The sequence below is a fragment of the Centruroides vittatus genome, unplaced genomic scaffold (assembly GCF_030686945.1).
Source record: "Centruroides vittatus isolate TY-2023 unplaced genomic scaffold, ASM3068694v2 scaffold_769, whole genome shotgun sequence".
Lineage (NCBI taxonomy): Eukaryota > Metazoa > Arthropoda > Arachnida > Scorpiones > Buthidae > Centruroides > Centruroides vittatus.
In genome coordinates, this window is record NW_027122717.1 from 3,593,445 (window position 1) to 3,617,555 (window position 24,111).

The window sequence follows — 24,111 nt, forward strand, 5'->3', positions numbered from 1 at the left end:
TTAGAGGATTTTTTCCCCATTAGGTGTTGCAGAAAAAGGCCCAAGGAGTTAAAAAAGCAATTCCTAGTTATTTCGTACGGTTTCGAGTTATTTTCTACGTGAGACTTCTTTTATGCGGTCCCTATTCACCGCATAAAAAAATATTTTTTTAATTGTGTTGCGAAAACTATTTTTTATAGCCACTCGTGAAGTTTCGCGCGATTTTTTTTATGCATTCTCTTTTATGCGGTTCCTATCCCCCGCACAAAAACAGGTTTGACTGTATAGCCAAAATAGCCCTAGCGATAACAAATGGCTTTACTTTGTAGAAAATTACGGTGTGCACCACATGCTTGCTTAAGTGAATATCGGAATTTTCTAGGCTTATATGCCTTCCGAGAGGTCTTTTAAACGTAACTGGCCCCTATCCAGACATTACAGAAAACCCGGAAAACTGTCCTGGCGTGGCGCGAACCCACGACCAAACTTCCATTTTTCAGGGAACGAAACAGCTTGGCCACTGGTGGGCTTTCTCGATATATTAATAAATTATAGTTTATGCATGTATTTTGAGTCTTGCGATTCTTATTTTCGAATTAGTTTACAGACCTGAAGCAGGTCTATAAATTGGCCGAAAACGTTTGTTCTGTGATTAAAGTTATTGCTGGAAAAGTACGAATGGTGTGTTTTTTTATTATTATTTTATCGTCAAATCTTGGATTATTAAAAAAGAATTTTTTCAATTGGCTACTTTTGAACTACTTTTTAGAACATTTTTGGTTACAAAAGCTAAAAACATCTGGCAACGTGCATAATTGTCGTCTGTCAAATTGAAATTGTCTATTGAGGTAAACTGCAAACAATTGACGGTAAGATTCAAGGGCTTTATTCATGCTCTGAATGAGACAATTGGGACCTTATCAGAGCTGTAGAGCATATTCGTAGGAGCAAAAAAAGTCAAAAGGAACCATACCTCTATAAGCGACCCTTCGTGAATTACAACCCCCCAAAAGATCGCGTTAAGCTCTGCTTACTATCACGTTTAACTATTTCGTCCATGTGACTATGCTGGCTCTCGAGTAGCCCACTTGACTGTTCGTGGAGTACGTGATGTTATATAGTTTTAGGGGATGGGGCTCTCCCACCCAGACATGAGGTGCAAGTGATAGTGAGCACCAAAGCGCCCGACTACAAGGTGAGCGATAACAAGCCTTGACGATGCGGAGCACGGAAAATAGGCAATATACTGTTACATGTTAAAACTTAATATCTCGTGAAGGGTCACATCTATAGGTATGGTTCCTTTAACTTTTTTGCTTGTATAGGGGAGGTCTACAATTCTCGACGGGAGTATGAAACTCCTCATTCAGGGCTTGAATCTTACCCAAAAACATTTATTTGATCATTTTAACAGCCAATAAAATTTAGAAGTTGATAATGTGAAAAGGCAGCTTTAAAATGCCTACTTACCATTTTTTGTTTTTAACACGTTGACTGCCACGTGACATTTTATCAGGTACTGGTACATTTTAAACTAATATTATTTGAGATGTACAAGAAAACTCTAATAAACATAAAATAATGTCAACATATGTAAAAGTTAAAGATTAAAAACTAAAATAAAAGTACATTGGATAAGGTAACATCATAATAAAATGACAAAAGTACTAAATTCTTATTTTTACTTGTAATGTTTCTTGAAAATCAAATGCACTGACTTTCAAACATGTGAAACATTATTAAATTCTTTATACTAAATACTTTAACATGGATAAATGTAAATGTATATACATGGAGTCATCTGTTCCTTCCTGTTGGAGGAGCAGAGGAGATGTCGTCATCGACGCTCAACCCAGTATATACTGATCGGATAGTATTCCTCCGAACTTTGAGACTCTCCCTTGTAATTCCAGCCTTTTATTTTCTGACAGAAAAAATTCTTTTATAGTATTCCCAAGACTGTCAGGCGAGCACTAGTTAAGTTTTGCATCAATTTTTATTTTTGAAAGATGAGAGTATAATAGCAAAGGTAGAGAATGGGCAGATGTTTGATGTTGCTGGGCAGTACGGCTTGAACAGTTCTACAGTAGGCAGCAGTTCAATCTTATTAAGAAAGATACAGTATAATTGAGAAGACTTAAGCAGCTTAAGGAGTAACAAAAATCACATCTGAGAAATAAAGAACATTGAAGAGCTCATAGTGGAACCTGAAATTGATCTGACGACAGAAGAATGCCAAGAAACTTGGCTAGATATGTTTTCTTCTGAAAAAGGATAAATGACAATATCTGCTATTAAAGATCTTTCGAAGAAGTGGGAGGATATCAGAACAACGGTCTTTGAATGGCATCCAAACCAAGTTGAGGTTAATAGGCTTGGGGATCTCTACAGTTACAATGCTATTAATTACTTCTGAAAAATCCTGAAGAAGAGAGGAAAGCAATTGGCATTAGACAGATTCTTTAACCTCACAAATGGAAAAAACATGACTAATAAAAACACAAGACTGTGTATATATGTATTTTTATTATTATGTATAAATAAACGTAGTAAGAAAGTATATATTTTTTCTTATGTAATTGTATTGTAGACAAATACACGAAAATTCAAATTTTCATTCCTTTCTGACTTACAGAGGATAAATAACTTTTCAATTCTAAAACATTATGTTAACAATGAAGTAAAATTAAAATTAAAAACGTAAAACAAACCAGCTTTGCAGAGAGAAACACTTTTATTACTTTGATATATTCCCTAAATGCATTTTGCCAGATAACTTGGACTCTTCTGTAGGGTTATTTCTCAAGTTCCAACAATTATCCGTCATTAAATAGTTTATTTAGTATATATTTTTTAGTTTCTGGAGTTTCCAGATCGAATTTATCAAATTCCCATAAAAACCGTTGGTAAATTGATAATCGGTTAATGAACAATTCGGATAGCGAACAAAGTCTTAGAACAGATTATGTTTGTTAACCGGTCACCCATTGTACTAATATGCCAACTTATTAGGTTAAATGTTACAGATTCAATATTACTTTTATACATAAGTGAAACATTAGGGTGCGACTATGCAGATGTAAGTGAGCGAGAATGTGGCAAGACGTGATAAATATCAAACCCTGTCAGATATGTGTGAGAACCAGAAATTTGCTCATCCCAGAGAGATTTCTCGCTTCTCGCAACCTCTCGCTTGCTACTAAATTCATGTCTCCATAGTCGCACCCTTACTTTAAGAAAAAAGGTTTCATGAAAAATTATAATCATGAATATACTGTTACATTGACAGTTTGAAAAGGTTATAAAATATAATATAGTTATCACTTATCTTCTCCATGTGCTGAATTTTATATAAAGAAATATACTTCCTTTAATATTTAATTTATATATGAAACAAATTAAATTTTAGTTACATTTTATTAGTTTTTTAAAATTTACTTTTTACTTTGATTGTATTTTTTTTCAGATATGTCTTCACTTTCTGTGATAGGTAATGAATTGTCCAATTTGAGTGAATTAGAAAAAATTATTAGTAATGGAAAGAATATAACTATTGATATTGCCCAGGATCTTTCACAAATAAACAAGAAAGGTATTGCAAATCGATAATTTCATATACAGTAAAACCTATCTAAAACAGAAACCTGACTAAATGAGAAAAAATTTTGGAACAGCAATTTTCTATATTAAATTTTATAAGTCAGAAACCTGTCTGACAGAAAAGGAATAGAGTTTTTTGGGTATGAAAAACAAAACTTGACATGAATAAAATGGAAAATTAAGATTTCACTTACAAGTAAATAAAATTGCCTCCAGTTATAACACCACAGGCATGACAAACTATTTCAAAACAAGGGCATATACAGATATGAGATCTTTCTTGGAATTAACCGGGGGGAGGCAGAATCAAGTTCTTTAAGAATTGAATGAGTTTCTGATGATTAAGCTCAGGAGAACATGCAAATCATGAAAACAATGTGAATAAGGTGACATAATGCTGCCAATTTGCCTTGTATAGAGTAGTTAGTAACAAACTAGTACCACTGTTCTCAATTACTGTTATATTCCAGTTATTTTAGGAGTTATCACACAAAGAGACTTGAGACCATTATTTTATTATTAACCTATTCAATATAATTGTAAGAAGTTTTTTAGAGAAAAAAATCGCACGAGGAGGCGAGGAAAAAAAGCAGGGGGCACTAGTTGTTTTTGACAAGAAGAAGAAGAAAGATGGCTGCTTAGTCACTGTATATAATCTTTCAATATAATTAAAATTAGTTCAGTAGTTTTGTTACCGTTGCCTTTTCGTGTCTTTGAAAACAAATTGTACACTTCAGTCGGAGTCGTACAATAATATATAGAGTTCAACTCTGATATCTAAAATCCATTTTGGCACATTTTGCTGTGCCCTCTCCAGTTAGATTTCGTTCAGCAAAAAGTGCCAAAATGCATTTTAGATGTTGAATGCTGTATATTATATTGGATAGGTTTATAATAAAATAATGGTCTCAAGTCTCTTTGTGTGATAACTCCTGAAATAACTGGAATATAACAGTAATTGAGAACTAATTAGGGTATAAGAAGTGAGTCTGTAAACATATAATATTAAACTAGTATTAAGAATAACATTGTGAGTAATTAGAGGAGGTTGAATATAGAATTAAAATTCTTCAAGAAGTCAGGTTATAGAATAACTTGGTTTCTGCATTACTGTAATGCAAGTTAAAATTTTCAACAACAGACCAAATGCTAGTTGTTGGTACTGGAATTGGCTTGTTTGCTGGTTATGTGAGTTTATGTGGAATACTTTCAATAACTCTTAGTATTTGAATAACAAGATTTTGTTATAATCAAATATTCCTCAATTTTTGCATTTGGATACTCCATCTTTAGTTGGAATCATTTTGGATTAAATCTAGTAATAAAATGTTTTTTATATATAATAAAGGTGATTTCACTGTAAAAATGAACTTCATGACATTTATCTGGTATACTTTAAAGATAAAAAAAAAAAAAAAGACTGAAACCTGCCCAAAATGGAAAAAATTCAGTATTGGTCAATTTTGGTTTACATAGGTTTTACTATATCTGTATAAAATTGCAAAGTTAGTATCATATAAATTATAGTTCTAATATTATTTTTTGTAATCATATATGTAGAAATTCTCCATTAGGAAATGTTATTCCTAATCTGTATAGTTGAGTATAGGTTTATAACAGCAGTTGGCAACCTTTCTGACCCCATGGACCACTAAACTCTCAACTTTGAATCCTGTGGGCCACTATTATGAATTTTTTTAAACGATACAAAATGTGTAGAATAATGATCATAAAAGTTCAATTTTACTATATTAATATGAAATTCGTGTTTAATTATAACAAATTAATGCAAGTCTACAGTTCATTGCTGCTTGTTTGAAATAAGTTTATGGATTCTTAGCATTTTCCACAAAGAACAACAATCGTACTCACAATATTGTTTATTGTTCATTATTTATTGATAACAGTCGCTTTGTATTTGGTTTTAGATGTGAATTGATCAATGTCCAAATTTCTTACGGACCACCCAAGTTTTTTTGCGGACTATCAATGATCCACTGACCATCGGTTGTCAACTGCTGGTTTATAACACTCCAATGGAGAACACTATAGAGTGTGTTTTAAATAAAGTTTTGAAAAAGCATCTTTAAAAAAATGGTAATTTATTACATTAGTGCTTTGTATAAAGTAAAAATTATTTTAAAATCAGCGATGATTGTTTTTTCTCACAGACTGCTCATAGAGAGATCTTTTCAATGCTGAGATATATACTGTTTGAATATCTTATACTTATCTTATACTTCAAGGTATTCTAGCATAACAAATGCTGCTGGTTGTTGTCCATGATAAGATCTCAATATCAGCTTCTGCTGCAATATTATCATCTACACAGTTGTCTGTTGAATCAGAATTGCAGAACAATCAGACAGTATACTCATAATACTAACAATATTATTGTTTGTATTGGGGCATATTACTAGGGTTTTGATGAATTGATGCAGTTGTTGCAACTTTGTAGTGCAATTTGATGGCATACAGCTGATTTTACTAGTGATGACTATTATTTCTGACTTTTGTATCTTGTTTAAGGGAAAACTCAGGAAGGAAGGTAGACGAGTTTGGCACAAAACTTTCAAGAAGCTCAAGTTATAAGTGTTTTAAAATGAAAGGTGAGTGCAGCACTCACCCTTGAGTAATGGTGGCTTAAAATTTTAGGCTGTAGCTATCTCTTGTATATAAATTAAAATAGCATTTTTATAAGATTTAAAATATTAAATAGCTTTCAAGTCAAATGTTAATAAAATAAATCTTGAAGTCATTTTTTTCTAAGCATTAATTGGATGAATGAAACTTAATTTTGTCATCCTATTGAATTGACTATTACATTTTATCACTTCTCTTATATGGGTGTAGTATATCTGAACTTTTTTTGATGTAGAGGAATAAATTTTTTAGGTTTCAAGCAAAAAGTGCTTTATCCGAGGTAAAAATGTGTGGCACACTATGGGAGGAAAATAGAATATAAAATTATATGTTATGATTGTACTTGACTATATGGTATTTCATATAGAATTGTATATCTGTGCAGATATTTTCTTCAACATGTTATTGGAACAAGTAAACTTCATAAAAACAAAGAAACTGTAGAGAAATGATAAGCTTATTCATAAGAAACAGTAGACCATTACAAAACTGCTCAGTTTTATGTTTAGTTGATGGGATTATATTTGTTCAAATATTGAGAACACTGAAAGGCAAGCCAAGGTTGTTTTTAGTGTAAAAGTGTTACTTACCAAATTAACAATATTTTTTTTATTTGTTTTATGAAACTGTGTCTTGTTCTATAATTTAGACTTGATAAACACTAATGTTGTGTGTTTTTTCTTCAAAGACACTTGGCAAGTTTTCTATCAGATATCTTTATTCATTCAACGAGAATGAATAAAGATATCTGATAGAAAACTTGCCAAGTGTCTTTGAAGAAAAAACACACAACATTAGTGTTTATCAAGTCTAAAATATTTTTTTTATTGAAATTTGTTGAACTGTTAGAATGTAGTTGCAAGAAATATTTCAATTAGACTTTAAGTTGAACTCTGTATATGCAGAGTTACACTTGCATTAAAAATGGATTTAATAAAACATTAAACTGTTGACTGAAATGAACTGACCAATGAAGTAATACAAAATATATTACTAGCTTAACTGATACATTATTATTAATATGACTGATGGTAGATGGATAAAACTGAAACTGTTTTACGAAAAAATGCTGTGGAAGTAAATCAAGGAACATAAGTGTGTTCAGATTTCTCTCAATTGCTAATTTCCTTTGCAAAGTCCTCTGATTTCCTTAGAGAAGAAGCACACTGGTCACAGGCACTGTAGTTGTTTTAATTCCTTGTAATCTTTTGAAAGTTTAAAATTGAAGCAATATATTGCATGTTGCAATTAGATTTTACTCCCTACTTTATTATATGATTTAATTTTAACTATAATACCTAATTATCTAGAGTAGTGATTCCCAACTGCTGAGGTGCACCATTTCCCTTGGGAGGCATGGAACACCTTCAGGAGAGAAGCAAACCGATGCACACAATACTATTTAGTGTATGACTGACAAGTAAGTGTATGTGAATGAAAATGGACAAACACAATGTTATAGTCCTCCACACGCATGTGATGTTTTTCCATCGCTCTCTTATTAGTTTTCTTCATCGCATACATAACACTCATTGGGACAGTAAGCATATATTTTACTTAATTTAAACCAATTGTCTTGATATCTAGAATGGACTGCTATTTGAAGAGAACTATGAGAAGTGAAGAATCTGCAGACCAAAGTGAATGTAATAATAGTAATGAATAAAGAAAAAGAAAAGTGGCACAATATGATACAAATTATATCAAGTTCAGATGTTCTTGTTTTTGTAGCAAATCTGGCATTTGATAGCCTCAGTATGTCATTTGTTTTCAAGTTCTTGCCAATGATAGCCTTAAAAGCTTGCAAAGCTTAAAAGATATCTGGAAACAGTGCACGAAAATTATATACACAACAATTGTGAGTTTTTTGTTCAAAAATAGAAGATGGAATTGAAACGGCAGAAGACTGTAATGTCAAAAAAAGCCATGGTATTGCAGGAAGCATTGATAGCTTCTTATGTAGTGGCTATGAAAATCGTTAAATGTAAGAAATTACACACTATTGCTGAGAATTTGTTGCTTCTGGCAGCTTTAGAAATGTGTCACATTATGAATGGAGATGCAGCTGCAAAGGCATTATAAACTATTCCACTGTCAAATAATAAGTCTCATGGCAAATCAATTGCTTGGTATGCATTTGAAAATACAGTTAATTCAACAAGTAAAATAAAGTCAAATATTTTCATTACAACTCTATGAATCAACCAACATTTCATCACAGGATCAGCTTATTTGTTATGTGAGATAAGCCACAGAAGGAAATATAAGAGAAGAGTTACTGCTTTATAAAACAATCCCAACAACAATTTCAGGTGAAGACATATTCACTTACTTCACAAATTTGTGTGTTGAAAACTTGACTTGGATTGATTATATAGGTTTATGCACTGACGGCTCTGCAGTTATGACAGGGAAGAATACTGGCCTTGTAACTCGAGTGAAAGCCACAGCTTTGGCAGTAAAATGACCTTCATGTGGGACTGACAGAGTTAGAACCAAACATCGATCATTTTGTGCAATTAAAAATAAGCTCAAATTTCACATTGATGTTTGCAGTTTGTTAAAATATGAAAAACATTTTTTTAAATTTACATTATTATGACTTTATTCAGAAGGAATGAAATCCTGGTTGTACACTATATCCATTTTATTTGTGCAAAGTGCTGCAGATAGGTATATTTGTATTTTTAGTAGTGTAATTGTATTTTTGCTTCATATTTTCAATCAAACTTTACTGATATTATTTAATTTGTAATAAAAAATAAATAAATACTGAATACAGAGCGATAAACACATATGCGTATGCTAGGGGAGGCTACATTGCACTCAATCTCCGATTGGGGCGGCATACTATAGAAAAGGTAGAAAATACCTTCTGATATGTCATCAAAACTAGAAAATAATTTAAAACCTTCAATTCTACTCTATTATTAAAAATTCAAATATGAATTTAAATATATATAATAACTTTTTAAAATAAATTTAAATTTTTATAATTTTATAAGCTGCCGAATTTCTGAATGTTTATTAATTCAATAAAACTATAAAAATGTTATTAATTTATAACATATAAAATTTTTTATTAGTAATTTTCTTTTGATAGAATCCTCTGTAGATATGTTGAAACAATTGGAAGATTGCATGATAGACTTTCTTAACTTAGAAAATGAAATGCTACAGTTTCAGGAAGCTGCAGAACAAATTAGACAAAAGGTAATATTAAAAAAAATATTAAAATATTAAAAAATAATAATGAAAATTAAATATTATTTTTTATAATATTTCCTAATGTTAAATCTTAATGAATTGATATTTTTAATTAGGGAAACATTGTTAAAGGTTTTACTGAAATATTATCCAACAACAAATTGGATCTAATTATTAGTCACTTATTAGCTATTAACTCAATGTTATTTTTTTACATATGTTAATATTAAATAGCTCTTAGAACAAATATAAAATTAAAATTAAGCATTTGTTTTAATAATTACTTTCTTGTTGGTTCATTTTATATATGAATTATATTCTGAAAGAAAGAAAGAAAGAAAAAAAGAATAATTTGAATCAATTGCCATCTTTTTGAGATGGCAATTGACTCAAATTATTTTTTATATTTGCATACAAAAATGCTGAAATATGAGGGCTGTTTGAAAGTTAACCTCCAGTAGCCAGTGAAATACAAGAATAAAGACAAACTATATTTATTATACACAAAAGTTACATACATACATATCTTAGCTACTTCTCGACATAACTTCTGCCAGAATTCAGGCATTTGTTGTAACATGGCACCATTTTTTGTATCCCTTCATCAAAGAAATTTTCTGCATGGAGTCCAGCCATTCACAAAAGCCATGAATCAGTTCCTCATTGGATTTGAATTGCTGCATCCCCCACTACACTTTCATTTTTGGGAATAAATGAGTTGCTTGGTATGAGGTTTGGGCTATAGATGGGGTGATCAAACAATTCCCATTGAAACTCTGAGAGCAGTTCCTGTGAACACGTGTTGTCATGAACAATATGCCTTGCCTCTTGTTCTGAATTGCCCTTCCAAGAAATTCAATTGATTGTTATTCAGAAAAGAGAAAATGACTACAATTTTTTGAGACTATAGAGGAGTGTTGCTGACAGATTTTATGAAACTTGGAACTGCTATTACTTTGCAGGTGTACTCTGAAATCAGTGTGGTGGAGTCAGTAAACAAAACATCTGACTCTGGCAAACGTGCAATATGCAATTCCAACTTTACCCTTTTTAAAATGTCATGCTACGATTTTTTTTATAATAAAGATATCACTAGACATCTGAATATTTTTATCTAAAATTTCTGTAAAAAAAGTTGTATTAAAATTGATGGTGAGAAAAAAAAAAGATATAACAAATTTACCTTGGAAAAATTTCACGTACTGTACATAAAGAAATACACTACAATTTAATAGCCAAAAGAATTCCACTTTTATTAGTTAATTATGAAAAATATATTTAAATTTAATGATTTTCAAGAAAAAAATTAAATAAACAGTCACAAACAAAACCTTTTACTAGTGTTGTACTTGACTTGATGTCAAGTACAACACTGGTAAAAGGTTTTGTTTGTGACTGTTTATTACTCACTCCAGTGTTAATAGTTAGAAGATGTTTAAAAAAATTAAATACAATGAAATGCAAAAATAATTTGATGAATGATGTAATAAATTGGTCTGTGAAATAGTTTCTCCCACTTTGGCTACAACAGGAATAGTTAATTTCCTACAGATGGTTGCCTAAACTTAAACTAGTAAATAATATGCTGAAACAATCCTTAATTACATTTTGCAGTTTGCTCTTCCTCTTAGTCTGTTGAAGTTAGATTCTTATCTTGATTTTATGTTTTTCATTGTTTTTCTATTGATTGTTTTAAGACCAAATTATGTTTTTGAAGCTATAATAAATAGTCATAGAAGGACAGTGAAAAATTTAAATAGTCAAAATTAGTAAAAAAAAAACAATTGATTTCCAAAGTAAAACGTCTGAGATGTAAAAAAGTATTGGGCTAAGTAAAAATTATGGCACACAAAATAAAGTCAAATTTTTTCTTGGGAGCTTTTCTTTGGTAAAAATGAGCTTGGCACTTTGAAGTAATACTATATGCATTTACTTTCCAGGTGTGATCCCATGACTAACTACAGTATTCAGTGGATTTATCCATTTTGCCACTGGTGGGCTTTAAATTAATAAAAACTGTTTTCTGAAAGTATAGAGCATGTCACATTTTGCTATGAAATGGCCTTCATGGGTTAATATCATTTTGATATCTAAATTTATTGAAGTGTCTGTTTTTAAGAAATTTCTTTAGATACTAATTAATTAAAAAGCATTCTTAATACTTTCAATTTTACCTATAGTAAACTTCAAGGTCAGAGTCTCTAGAGTCTAAAGAATTTTAGACTCCATCCAAAAACATTTGAGTCTCCACAACACTGTGAAACTAAAAAAACTTTGAAGAGTGCAGAACAGGAGGCAACCATGTTGTCAGGCCTGATTGTTGTCCATGACAATGCACATTCACAGACATTATGCCAACAGTTTTGATGGGAGTTGTTTGATCACCCCACCTATAGCCCAAGTGCAGTTGGGGATGCAGCAATTCAAATCCAATGAGGAAATGATTTATGGCATTTGTGAATGGCTAGACTCCAGGCAGAAAATTTCTTTGAGAGGATACAAAAAATGATGCCATGTTACAACAAATGCTTGAATTCTGGCAGAAGTTATGTCGAAAAGTAGCTATGTACCTTTTGTGTATAATAAATATAGTTTGTCTTATTCTTGCATTTTTCACTGCTTTACAAGAGGTTAATTTTTGAGTAGAACTTGAAGTTTAATGAACCAGAAAAAATATTTATTACATTAAATGTTTTTGAATAGAATCATCTATCTTCAGATTACATCAAAATTGAATTTCTCAAATACAATACTATACAACATTCTTAAACAGAATAAATTGCCTTAACAGATATTAACAACATTAAATATTAAATTAAGTAAATGCAAAAAAATATAAATAAATTAGATCATATACAAATAATTTCCAAACAAAACTACAAAACACACAAAGACAATCTGTATACAGTGTTAACTAGCACCACTCAATAAAATTGTATATAATATAGTTTGTTAATGAAAATTGATTCCTAGGCTCTTAACACCAAAAACTAAGAGTTGAAACTTTTTTTTTTTTTTTACAAATAATAAACAACTCAAAGCCTGATGTATATACAGAAATATACCAACGATTGCCTTAAATATCGGACTATAATCTGGCTAATTAAATGATTGATATAAAAGTAATTTGTCTCTAGAGGTAGATGTTAGATGTCATCACTAACTAAATTAAATAATTATAATTTTAATAAATTATTAAATAAATTTAGAACCTTCTGGAATAAAAAACTGACCTGGGGCGGGGCTTGAACCCGCAGCCTCCGCTTGCCATGCAGTGCACTTGCCAGTTGTGCCACCCAGACATCAAGCAATTGATTATTTATATATATATATATATAAATAATAAACAACTCAAAGCCCGATGTATATAAGTTGTTTATTATTTCTATTTCTATTTATATATATATATATATACACCTCGTATATGTATATATAATACCTCGCTAGGTAATGCGTTAGCTGGCTGAGTGCCATTGTGGAGATGTTCTTAGGCTGTGGACGTAGGAGTTGTACCCAGAAAATGCCGTATTTAACCAAGTAAGGTTATATCTAAATTAATATACCTCTGGAAGCAAAGACTCACTCGGGGTCCCGGTGGTGCACTGGCAAGCGGAGGTTGTGGGTTCAAGCCCCTTCCCAGGTCAGTTCTTTTATTCCAGAAGGTTCTAAATTTATTTATTAATTTAGTTAAGAGATGACATCTAATGTCTACCTCTAGAGACAAATTACTTTATCAATCATTTAACTAGCCAGATTTATAGCCCGATATTTAAGGCGATCGTTGGTTATTTCTCTTTTTTTACATTTAACAAAAAGCATCTTTTGATGGTATGATAACCACTTTTGTTGCCATATGGAGTGGATGTAACTTTGAATTAAATAAAACAATTACCTCTTCCTCCTACTTGACCTCTTGACTGTTGTTTGCAAGTTCTTACTTGTACTGTATTCGAACAATAGATGTAAGATGTTCTAGTGTGTGATGTTATGATGTGCTGATAATATGGAAACAGAAATGTATATTCTGATTTTATCTTAAATATTAATTCAAATTGTGTGAAGTACATTTGAATAAATTTGCAATAAAAATTTAAAAAACACTTTTCTGAAACACAGTTGTTCCACAGAAACAAGTTGAGAGCTACTTTACTATAGTTAAGCTCTGCAAGTCCTTGATCATCTGATAACACTCCACTGTTGCCATGTATCTGTAACTGTCCCATTTGCTTTGCTAGAAACCTGCATTCTATCAAAGTAGGGGGGGGTTACATTTTCCCATAACTGGTCAGAGTTCTTTCCTACCCCTGAGTTTTGGCAAAGTCAAACAATCTTAGCATACTATATGCCAGAACAATAAATTTCATAATAAATGGCAGACTTTGAACTAGGCCAGATTTATAAAGGCTGTGTACCCTGCTTAGTAATTTTGCCACAGATCCATCAAGCACCATAATGCAATCTATGCTACATATATAGTCCATTGAACCTTGTTTGTACATGTCCCTTTTTATTACTACAAGTGTTTTACTTTTGTCTGCTCTTGTCACACAACCAAACTGTCATGCTTTGGAATAGTGTGCATTCCTTTTCACAGCCATGCTGCATATATCTAGCAGAGTTATGGATGCCTTCCATCTGTACAGATCTTGGCAGCAGCGCCGCTAGCTGTTTGAGCGCCCGTGTGCAATACCGATTATGCCGCCCCTGTTTAACTACGACTACCTACGCTGAACCTGCCATCAATACCAATTTGCCGCCCCCTGGACATGCCGCCCATGTGCGGTGCACGCCTTGCACGCCCGCTTATGGCGGGCCTGGATCTTGGTTGATATTGTCTAATGGTCAAACAATTAGTTCCATTTCAGGGATAAAGAGGTCCATTTTCTATTCAGACCTGACTGAGTACATTAGACCATACTTAAGGACTTCAAGCTAAAATTCTGTAAGAAATCAATTTACCATGATACAACATCCTAGAGTTCTGGTGCACTTGGTGTCCACTAACTTTAGGTCATTGCTTCTTCTTCAGTGAAGTCATCTACACACAAAAGGGACATGCTTATTAGTAGCGCAATGGCTGGACTACTAAGTGAGCTAGTAGAGAGGAAACTTAAATCTATCTTTATATCTAAATACATCAACAACATATATTACATATATTGACAATATATTCAACATCTGGAAATTAAACCAAACATTAATGGATTTTTAGACATTTAACAACAATTCTTACCTTGGAATTGGAACAAGAAAGCTTGACATTGGCTTGACATCCAGGAATTGCCTGGATAAACAAATCACAGTGAAAGACAGGGGCCTTAAAAACTGAGTGTTACCAGTATATCAAACCAACCTTTTCACCTTTCTGCATTCCATTTTCATTAGTAGATCCTCTCTCTCACAAGTTTGCAACCTTTTTGGCCCTAATCAGGGCAACTTACAATGCGCACACACACACGCACACACCCTCCATTACAGATGCATGCAAAGACTTGAGTAAACTCCATAAAATTGATCATGTGTAAATTCAAACAATTATATCTTTTGATGTCTTTTAATTCTTTCTTTTTATTTTATGTGTCCCTGGAAATTTACAAATATGTGTTTGACAAAACTGTAAATTTTTAAACTATTATAATAATTAAGTTTTAACAAAAAATTTCTTCATAGATGAACTTTATTTTCTTTTAATGTAATTTTTAAATTTGATGAAAACGTTCAAAGTTCAAACATAATTAACACATTTTTGAGTAAACTTTAATTATAAAATTCATTAATTGTTCTGATTTTGAATTTTAATATTTTTTACAGTTAGCAAGTAAAGATTCAAATGAAAATTTTGATATTGATGCAACTCTTCAGCAAGCAGTAAAAGAAATATCTAAAAACAATACAGATATGGCATTAAAACAACATCCTTCATATCAGAAATTAAAAACTATAATAAATCAATGTGTGCATCAAAGTAAGCCATATCATTTTGCTATATTAAAAATTAAAACTTTTTTAATATAACTAAAATTCTTGAATATTATTGATTTTAAATTAAATTCATAATTATAATAAACTTTTAACAGTTATAATTTGCATTATGCAATTTGATATTTTTTTACTTTTCTACTGCTTTATTGCTAGACATTAGAAGTATCTTTTATGACAAACTTACCAACAATAATTCACAAAGCTATTTCAGTACACTGACTTTAAATGCTAATATTTTCAACCTTTTTAAAAGATCATCCTCAGGCTAATTTAAATACATTGATGTTTTTAAGAGACAGAATAAAACACCACTAGAGAACAGTATTTCAAAAGTTTTTTTACAGGCATAAATCAAAAGTTTAAACTTCAATTGCTTCTCCTGAAAAATTATCATTTTTGAATTATGACATTACAGTGGTACCTCATATAGCGTACTTAGTCTGTTCCAAGTGCACATCCATTAAGTGAAACGTCCGTTATACTAAACACATTTTCCCATAGAAATACATGTTAAAACATCTAATTCGTTCTGCAGCATAAAATAACCGTACTGTATCATAAAAAAATGAACATGGGGTGCGTTCTTTTATTCTTCCACGTAACTGCGCGAGCGACATCCGTATAAAAATTCCTGCGGAACACGTTCCTAAATTCCGGTGGGAGTGCGTGCCGTCGAACAGCAAAAGCTTGCCGTCGAACGGTCGGCCGCTTGTAGCAGTAGTTTATTGTGGAAAGCAACATGGCGTCCTCCATGGTTCAGATAGTTTCGTTTCTGGGTCCATTATGTGGTTTTATGAATGAGAATTTAGAAATTGTGAAAGCGCGAGTTAGCGCATGCGGTGATGTAAGTGTCTTTACGAATTTTTTTTCGAGGCTATTTTGAATGCTCTTTCAACAAATAATCCATTTTATGGTTAAATTGGGACCCTTCTTTTGCCTTTTAAAGCTCATAGTTTAGAATTATAGATTCCTCCATCACAATACTATCGATAGTGCGGGTGCCGCCGTCTTTCTTTCTTTCACCGTCATTCCTAAATGCCTACAAACAGCAGCGCACTCTCGTAGTAGCAGAGATGCAGAGCAATTGCTATTAAAGAATGCACCCACGGAGTAGTCACCAATTATGCCGGAAAGTCCGTTGTTCACAGCCAGTCGTTGCTCGAGTCACATAATGGCCAAACAGAAAGTCCGTTATTTGAGGCATACGTTATACGAGGTACTACTGTATTGCATTTAATGAGAGGCATGATGTAATGAGTTGACAATGAAAAAGCAAATAACTGAATTTAACATTTATTTATTACTAAAATAATAATTTATAGAACCTGAACTGACTAGAATTACTAACTTTAAATGTAAAATAATTTGGTATTAAAGATTTATCTATACATCAATATTAACAAACTAGAACACTACAACTAAATGACTATGAGCTATGCTTTAATGGAGTATATAAACAACCATTATATAGCTTTCAAATATGTTAGAATTATCTCACTCATCTTCAGAAAAGCAAATAAATAAGAACATACTGTGGGAACTCAAATAGAAAGTTTAGATATTTTGAATACAAAATTAAAACTAAATAGGAATAAATAAATTATTACATAAAGTCAAGGTGAGATTATTAACAGTAATAAATTAAAATTAAAAAGAACTATCTCCACACAAAAAGCTATTCCTGATGAGAAAATCTATGATATATTTAATAATATCAAATCTAGATATTTTTGCATTTTACCTTAAGCTAATATTCACTCCCTATCTTTTCAACAATGTAAACATAACTTATTTATTTCTTTTTCCAATGTTAAGTCTGCTATAGATAGCCTAAACAACTCTGATTATAGTCCAGACTCAATTCCTGCACAATTTTATAAAAAGCTAAAAGCAATATCAGCTGTTATTCTCTCCAAATTTTTCACAAGGTTATTAAACTCTAGTCACATTCCAAATCAATGGTTAATTTCTAATATAAAGGTTCTCCCCAAAAAAGATAATTCATTTAGACCAATAACTATTCTATCAGCCATGTTAAAAATTTTTGAAATTTGCTTATATAATAAAATCTATATCTATACCCAAACTACCTCCAGATTTTCTCCTTAACAATACTGCAGCATCCGTAACCTTTCTACTACCACCAACCTTCTTGAAACAATTTATACTAATCTGCAAAGTTTTGAGAACAAAAAAGCTACTTACATAATTTATATTGACATTTCCCAAGCCTTTGACTCTATTATTCCTAATTTACTACTTAAGATGCTAAGTGATTATTTTGATTTAGGTGATCTAAATCACTCTCTCTACTCTTGGTTAAACAATTACTATTTATCTATATAGACTATGTAAGATTCACATTGGTGATTTTGATTTTTTCCTTTTCTCCCCCATCTGCAGCACACCTCAAGGTTCTGTATTAAGCATGCTTTTTTTCTCAGCTTACATAGATAAATTATTAATCAATCCACACTCTAAAATAATTGCCTACACTGATGACATTAAAATTTTATCCAGTGATCTCTCCTCCCTTCAGGCTATTAGTCAATTCTTTATGTTCCATTTTTGCCACTATAATCTAAAAATCAACATCCATAAAACTGTTATTATGTGCTTTTTCCCTACTCCACAATCCTTACCACCCTTAAATATTTATCGATTCTACTAAAATAAACTATGTTCAGTCTCATTGTAACCTTGGTGTCATATTTGAAAAATTAATTGTCCATGAACATATCTCTTACATTATTAAATCCCTTGCCATTAGATGTGGATTTATCTGGCATTTTTGCAAAAATATTTCTTCAAAGCTGTACTTACAACAATTTTCTTTACTAATTTTCAATCAATTATTGTTTACCCGTCTGGGCCTTGGCTGCCCCTTATCTGCTTCAAAAAATACAATCTGAATTAGATAAAGTTTATTTTCTGATACATAAATTCTGCAATTTACCCTTTACTGATAACCATGATGTAGTAAGAGTTTGCCTTGGTTTTCCTAATCTTTCTGATTGCTTAAAATATTTTGATCGCATTCTCTGCTTTAAATATTTCAATGGTCTGATTTCAAGCTACTGGTTAGAACTCCAAATCCCAATTGTAAGAACCTGCAATACATCATGCTTCTTCATCTCATTTTTTGCCTTTCTCTCTCACAAAGATTTTTTTTTTAACCATATAGCATCTCATGCAGCCTGTGGAACTATACCTACATTGTGATTTTAACTTTTTTAAAAATAAATGTACAGTGAAATCTCGCTTAACAAGCACCTCGCATAACGAGTGTTTTGCATAATGAGCAAAATAAATTGTGAAAAAATGACTCGCTTAATGAGCGAATTTTTGCACAACGAATAGCCAGGTGAGGGGAAGTCCTGGATTGTGCACATGCTCCATCTAGCACTTGTTCAGCTAGCATCTTAGTGTTGCGTGTGATCACACATTTTTCCAAACTTTTTCTAACACATATTACGTATAAACATCAACAATCATAGGCCATTATATAATAAACACGCCAAATGATATGCCAAATTCTTGGGCTACATAAAGGCTATAATTTCATATTAGAAATTAATTAATTTGACTAGAGGTAGGCAGTTATGCTGTCATCTTGTATTAAATTTAATGACTAATTCCAAATTAAATTCCAGAAATGTCTAAATTAAAAATTTATTATTTATAATTATTAAATTTAATGCAAGATAAAAGCATAACTGTTTACCTCTAGTCAAATTAATTATAATTCTAATATTTAATTATAACCTTTGCATAGCCCAAAAATTTGACATATTGGTTGGTGTGTTTATCAGACAAATTATCTGATTTCTTTGGTTTTCTGCAAATTGAATTTGTATTTTAGGTTGGTTCATTCTGCACTAGAAGAAAAGATGATGATTCACGCTTCTTAATAATGTTTATTGTATAATTTTCTTTGAATAAACATTATACGTAAAATGGTGGAGAATATTTTTCGGCATGGAACGCATTATCGTATTTTATGCTCATTTTTATGAGAAAAATTGTTTCGCTTAATGAGTGTTTCGCATTACGAGTGAGACGCTAGAATGAATTATGCTCGTTAAGAGAGGTTCCACTGTAAATCTATTTTGTATTATATATAATGTAACTTTTGTTTTGCTATGTTTTTAATTTTTATTATGTCTTTTATATTGTTATTATTTTATTGGGGATCCTTTTTTATTTCTTGTTATGAGGGGGGTGGAATACAATCGTCTTCGACATTTCCAATTGTACTAAATAAATAAATAAAATAAGCAATATTGTTTTTAACAGGATGCCGTGGCAGTTAAGTAGACTTTTCATACTTTACTGCTAAGTCTGTATGGATATGCAGAAGCAACTAATGTAAGCTACCAAGAGATTTAGACAATTTAGCACAGTGGTTGGGGAACCGGGGTAAATTACCCCAAATGAGGTAAAAATGAAATTATGGGGGTAATAAGGAGTTTCTCCAAAACCTAAAGAGTAAAAGTTTTCAATGAAAATATTGTGTTCCAAAATGATAATTTTATCTGGTTTGTCTATTATTTATTATTTTCATGATTCATTTTCAGTGTAAAATGATTCAATAAATAGTGTTTAATTTAAATTTGTATTGATTTTCTCCTTTTCAAAGTGAGGGGGTAATATCGACTTACACAAATATATTTTGGGGTAATGGCTAAAAAAGTTTACCACCTCCTGATTTAGCAAGACCCTTGGAAGTGGCTAACGTGCTCTACAGCTAACTGCCATTTCAATGCCATTAAAAATAACATTGCCTAGTTACTTTGCCTGTTGCCTTTGGCTGTTATGTATAAAAGGGAGAGTATGGTAACTGGTCAAAATAAACCAGCAACGAGTTGCTCAACTTTTCTGGCAAAATTTTTGAGTTGCCATCTGTAATCATATTTTATTAAAACCTTTTTTATATTTTTAACTATTATAAAATGGCAAAAAGCTTAATTTTGAGGGTATGGATGAGTTTTATAAAAAAAAAAAAAAAAAACAAAAGGCTAATAATGAGTAAAATCCAACTGTACTGGAGATACACACAATTCCCATTATCTCTCCATCCTCTCAACCTTTAACCACTAAAATTTAATAGCATCCTTTGGGGATCCTTGTACTAAATAAATAAATAAAAGTAAGCAATATTGTTTTTAACAGGATGCCCTAATAAACAAATCTCCCTGCAAAATTTTATAAATTTTCTACAAAAAGCATGGGAGTTATTAAGCTTCAAACAGGGTGAACAAAATTGTGCCCACCTTCACCCACTAACATCCATACATATAGAAATTACCCCTGAATTCTTGTTGCTGTTCTTGACATTTCAAGATGGTCTAAGTCCAAATATGTAAAAATCTTGGGGGTCATTTTTACTTTCCCTCTTATATATAGGGTGAAGCAAAAGTAGGTGGAATAGGGTTTGTGTTAGGGTTATACTATAACAATGGTGTATATTTAACTTGGTTATGGTTATGGTTGAAAAATTACATCAGAGATGCATTTCAAGAAATTAATACACAAAGATAATTGTATATGTAATCTTAATAAATGTTATCATTTATTGTCCACCTACTTTTAGCTCATCCTGTATAACAACCAGAAAAGTAAAAGACTCTAAGACTTTTACATATTTGGACTTGGACCTTGAAATGCCAAAATGAAGAAAACAAGCAATTATTTATTGTGACATTGTCACAATGCTGGGCTACAATTTTTAATCATATTTTTAATTTATTTAATTTAAAATGTATACTCTCCACCTTCAAATTAGTAGTGTATTGCCCCTGTACGTCATACTTTTCCATTAGCAATGGAGTTGTGCCAGTCATCTATCTAACTGCTTTCAAGGGAAAAGTTTTGAATTGAATTAACGTGACTTCAGGCTGGTATTGGAAGTTCTTATACAGTTAATCGGGATCCCCTGCCCCTAAGCTTTCTCTATCTGATCTTGACTTTCATGTATCTAACTCTGTTCTCAAGATTAAGGAAGGACAGATGGATGGATAGACAACAGTGGGAATTTATAGGTCCACAATTTTATCAAATAGCAGCACAAAACACTGGAGAATTTTTTTGAATGTATGAATGTTTGTATGTATACGAAGCATGATTTTGTTCACCCATTTTGAGCTTAATAATTCCTGTGCTTTTTGTTGAAAATTCTAAAATTTTGCAGGAAGGTTTGGTTATTAGGGGGATTGATGCTACTAAATCTTGGTGGTTAACCAGTTGGAGAGATGGACAGAATCATGTGTCATGTCTTGAGTGAGGTCAGACTTAATGAAGATTTTACTTGTTAGCATTTAATAAAAGTCATTTCTACTCACAAAATTAAGCTTTTTGCCATTTTATAATTATTAATAATAATATAGTTTTTAACAAAATCTTACAACAGATGGTTTCACACACAATTTTAAATGGTTTTTTGTCAGGAAAGTTATGCAACTCATTGCTGGATTTTTTTTATCTTACTATTTACTGTTAATAATCTTTCCTTGTCTTTGTTTTTATTTATTTATTATTCTTATTTAGTTTCTATTTTATTTTGCTTTCAAAATATTTGAATATTCTGTTTGTGTTTCCATAGCAATGTGTTCCATAGTTATTGTTCATTTTTTCCTTTCCTGCAGATGAGATTTTTGTACTTGAAAGCTACGTAATGGTTGTTTATTCACTCCATTAAAGCATACCTCATAGTTTTAGTTATATATCAATTTTACATGGTAAATTAATTTTAGCATTATGGAAGAAAATAAATATTTTACTTGATATTGCTATAGAAATCAATGGTGAACAGGAATTATGTGAAGATGATGATGCAATTATTGTTAAGCAAAGTTCTGGTATGAAAGATCCTATTACACAACTAGAAATTAAAGATCCTGTAAAGAACATTTATTGCAATCATGTTTATGATAAGACAAGCATACTGAATTACATGAGAAGAAGAGAAAAAAAGTAAATATTAAATTTATAATATCAATAAAACTTTATCATTTATTGATTTATTTCTAATTTAATACAAAATTTCTCTTATTTCAGATGTCCGTATATTGGTTGTACAAATCCACATCCTTTGCAGCAAAAAGATTTGATTTAGCAGCAAGCCTATTTGATTTGGTACAGAAAATCCAAATATTTAAACAAAAAAAAATTAAAAATGATGAAGTAACAAGATGGCTATAATGAATTACATGGGATAAAAAGTAAACATCAAATCTGAAATATAAATAATAATTTTTCATATTTTTATTAATTTTAATAACATAAATCACATGTATATAATTAAATATCACTAATAAAAACTTGATCAGTGATGATTTCTGGAGGTTTTATCCATAAAGGGTTACATGAAGAGGTATGGTTCCTTTGACTTTTTTGCTTCTAAGGGCATGCTCTGCAGCTCTGTTGAGATCCCAACAGTGTCTTTCACATCTACAATTGTACTCACAAGTCAGTTTAGAATGTTCAGTTCTCTGTCATTCAGCCTATCTGCAGTTCTGCACCCATTTTTGCTTTTCTTTGATTATCTGCGAGAAATCTAAATAATCTAACATCTAAAGATTTACTTTTACAATTTGTTGACACACAATAGCCCATTCTCTCACTTTTGTAGAAGTCTTTGAACAGATGGAAATAAAGACAGCTATCATGTTCTGCCATGATTGAAGATTTGCCAATATTCTGCATTAATATGAAAATTATCACCTTTAATTGTCCAGCACAAATGTTTTAACAAAAATAAAAACGTTTTCGATCGTTTTCAACGGTCATCTTCAGTTACAACTCAAATTAAAAAAGAACGATAAAATAGAATTAAATACGAAAATAATAAATGCGCATGCGCAACTATAAATATATCGCGCATGATGCCTAATATACAGAATAAATGAATAAAATTATGTAAACAAAAATACGTGGCCGCATCTCTTGTATGTTGTTATTGTTTATCTTTATAAAACGATTTCCATGCGGTTGATAAAGAATCCGCGTCTCTATGATTGATACATCCCGTTTTTTCTTGGGCTTTATATATTTCTAGCTTTTCTAGATGTTTGATTGTATGTCTATTGTTCGTCGGCTTGATGACGGAAGCTTGGTCCCACAATACCTCAATATCTTGTTGCTTGGCGTATGAAGCTAGAACCGTACTGTCCAGATTCTTATTAATCGAGTACTGGTGTTCTTTGATTCTTTGCTCTAAGTGCCGTAAAGTAGCTCCCACATAAACAATATCCGAATTAAATCGTTGGTCCTTTATTGGTATGGAGTAAACCCCCGTTAAAGAGTTCCGATCTTCTCTCTTCTTGTCATTCCTTAACAATTTGTAAACTGTCGGATTACGTCGGTAAACGATACGTATATTATTGGCCTTAGCAATTTCGTTTATCATTTTGTTCAAGAAGGGATAATAATTGATTACCATCTTCTGTTTACCGTTATCCGCGGGAGAGTGATTACTTCGATTCTGGAACGTTGTGATAAGTTTTTCTACTATATTTCTCTGGTAACCTTGTTGTGTTGCTATTTCGAGTATGTAATCCAATTCTTTATAGGTATCACATATGTTTGTGCAATGATTCATACAAATACCATCAACACATCCTGGAGCTGTCTGATTTAATATGTTATACATCCTTCTTTCAATTTGAAGGGAGAGTTTTCCTGCAAGGTAGAGGGGTGCCA

General features: G+C 31.4%; 1 protein-coding gene across 1 annotated transcript; it reads left to right on the top strand.

Annotated features, from left to right (window-relative positions):
- Positions 1-842: 842 nt before the first annotated feature.
- LOC136989744 (E3 SUMO-protein ligase NSE2-like) lies at positions 843-22,753 on the top strand. Its single transcript, XM_067287993.1, has 6 exons — positions 843-848; positions 3,446-3,571; positions 9,326-9,435; positions 15,241-15,394; positions 22,206-22,383; positions 22,468-22,753. The coding sequence occupies exons 2-6, from the start codon at positions 3,448-3,450 to the stop codon at positions 22,523-22,525; spliced, it is 624 nt and encodes a 207-aa protein (XP_067144094.1). The 5' UTR covers positions 843-848; positions 3,446-3,447; the 3' UTR covers positions 22,526-22,753.
- The last annotated feature ends 1,358 nt before the right edge of the window (positions 22,754-24,111 follow it).

Coding starts and splice junctions, on each gene's coding strand:
- LOC136989744 (XM_067287993.1), top strand. CDS start 3,448: ATGTCTTCACTTTCTGTGATAGGTAATGAATTGTCCAATTTGAGTGAA. Junction 3,572..9,325: donor TTCACAAATAAACAAGAAAG/GTATTGCAAATC, acceptor TTCTTTTGATAG/AATCCTCTGTAGATATGTTG. Junction 15,395..22,205: donor AAATCAATGTGTGCATCAAA/GTAAGCCATATC, acceptor ATATTGCTATAG/AAATCAATGGTGAACAGGAA.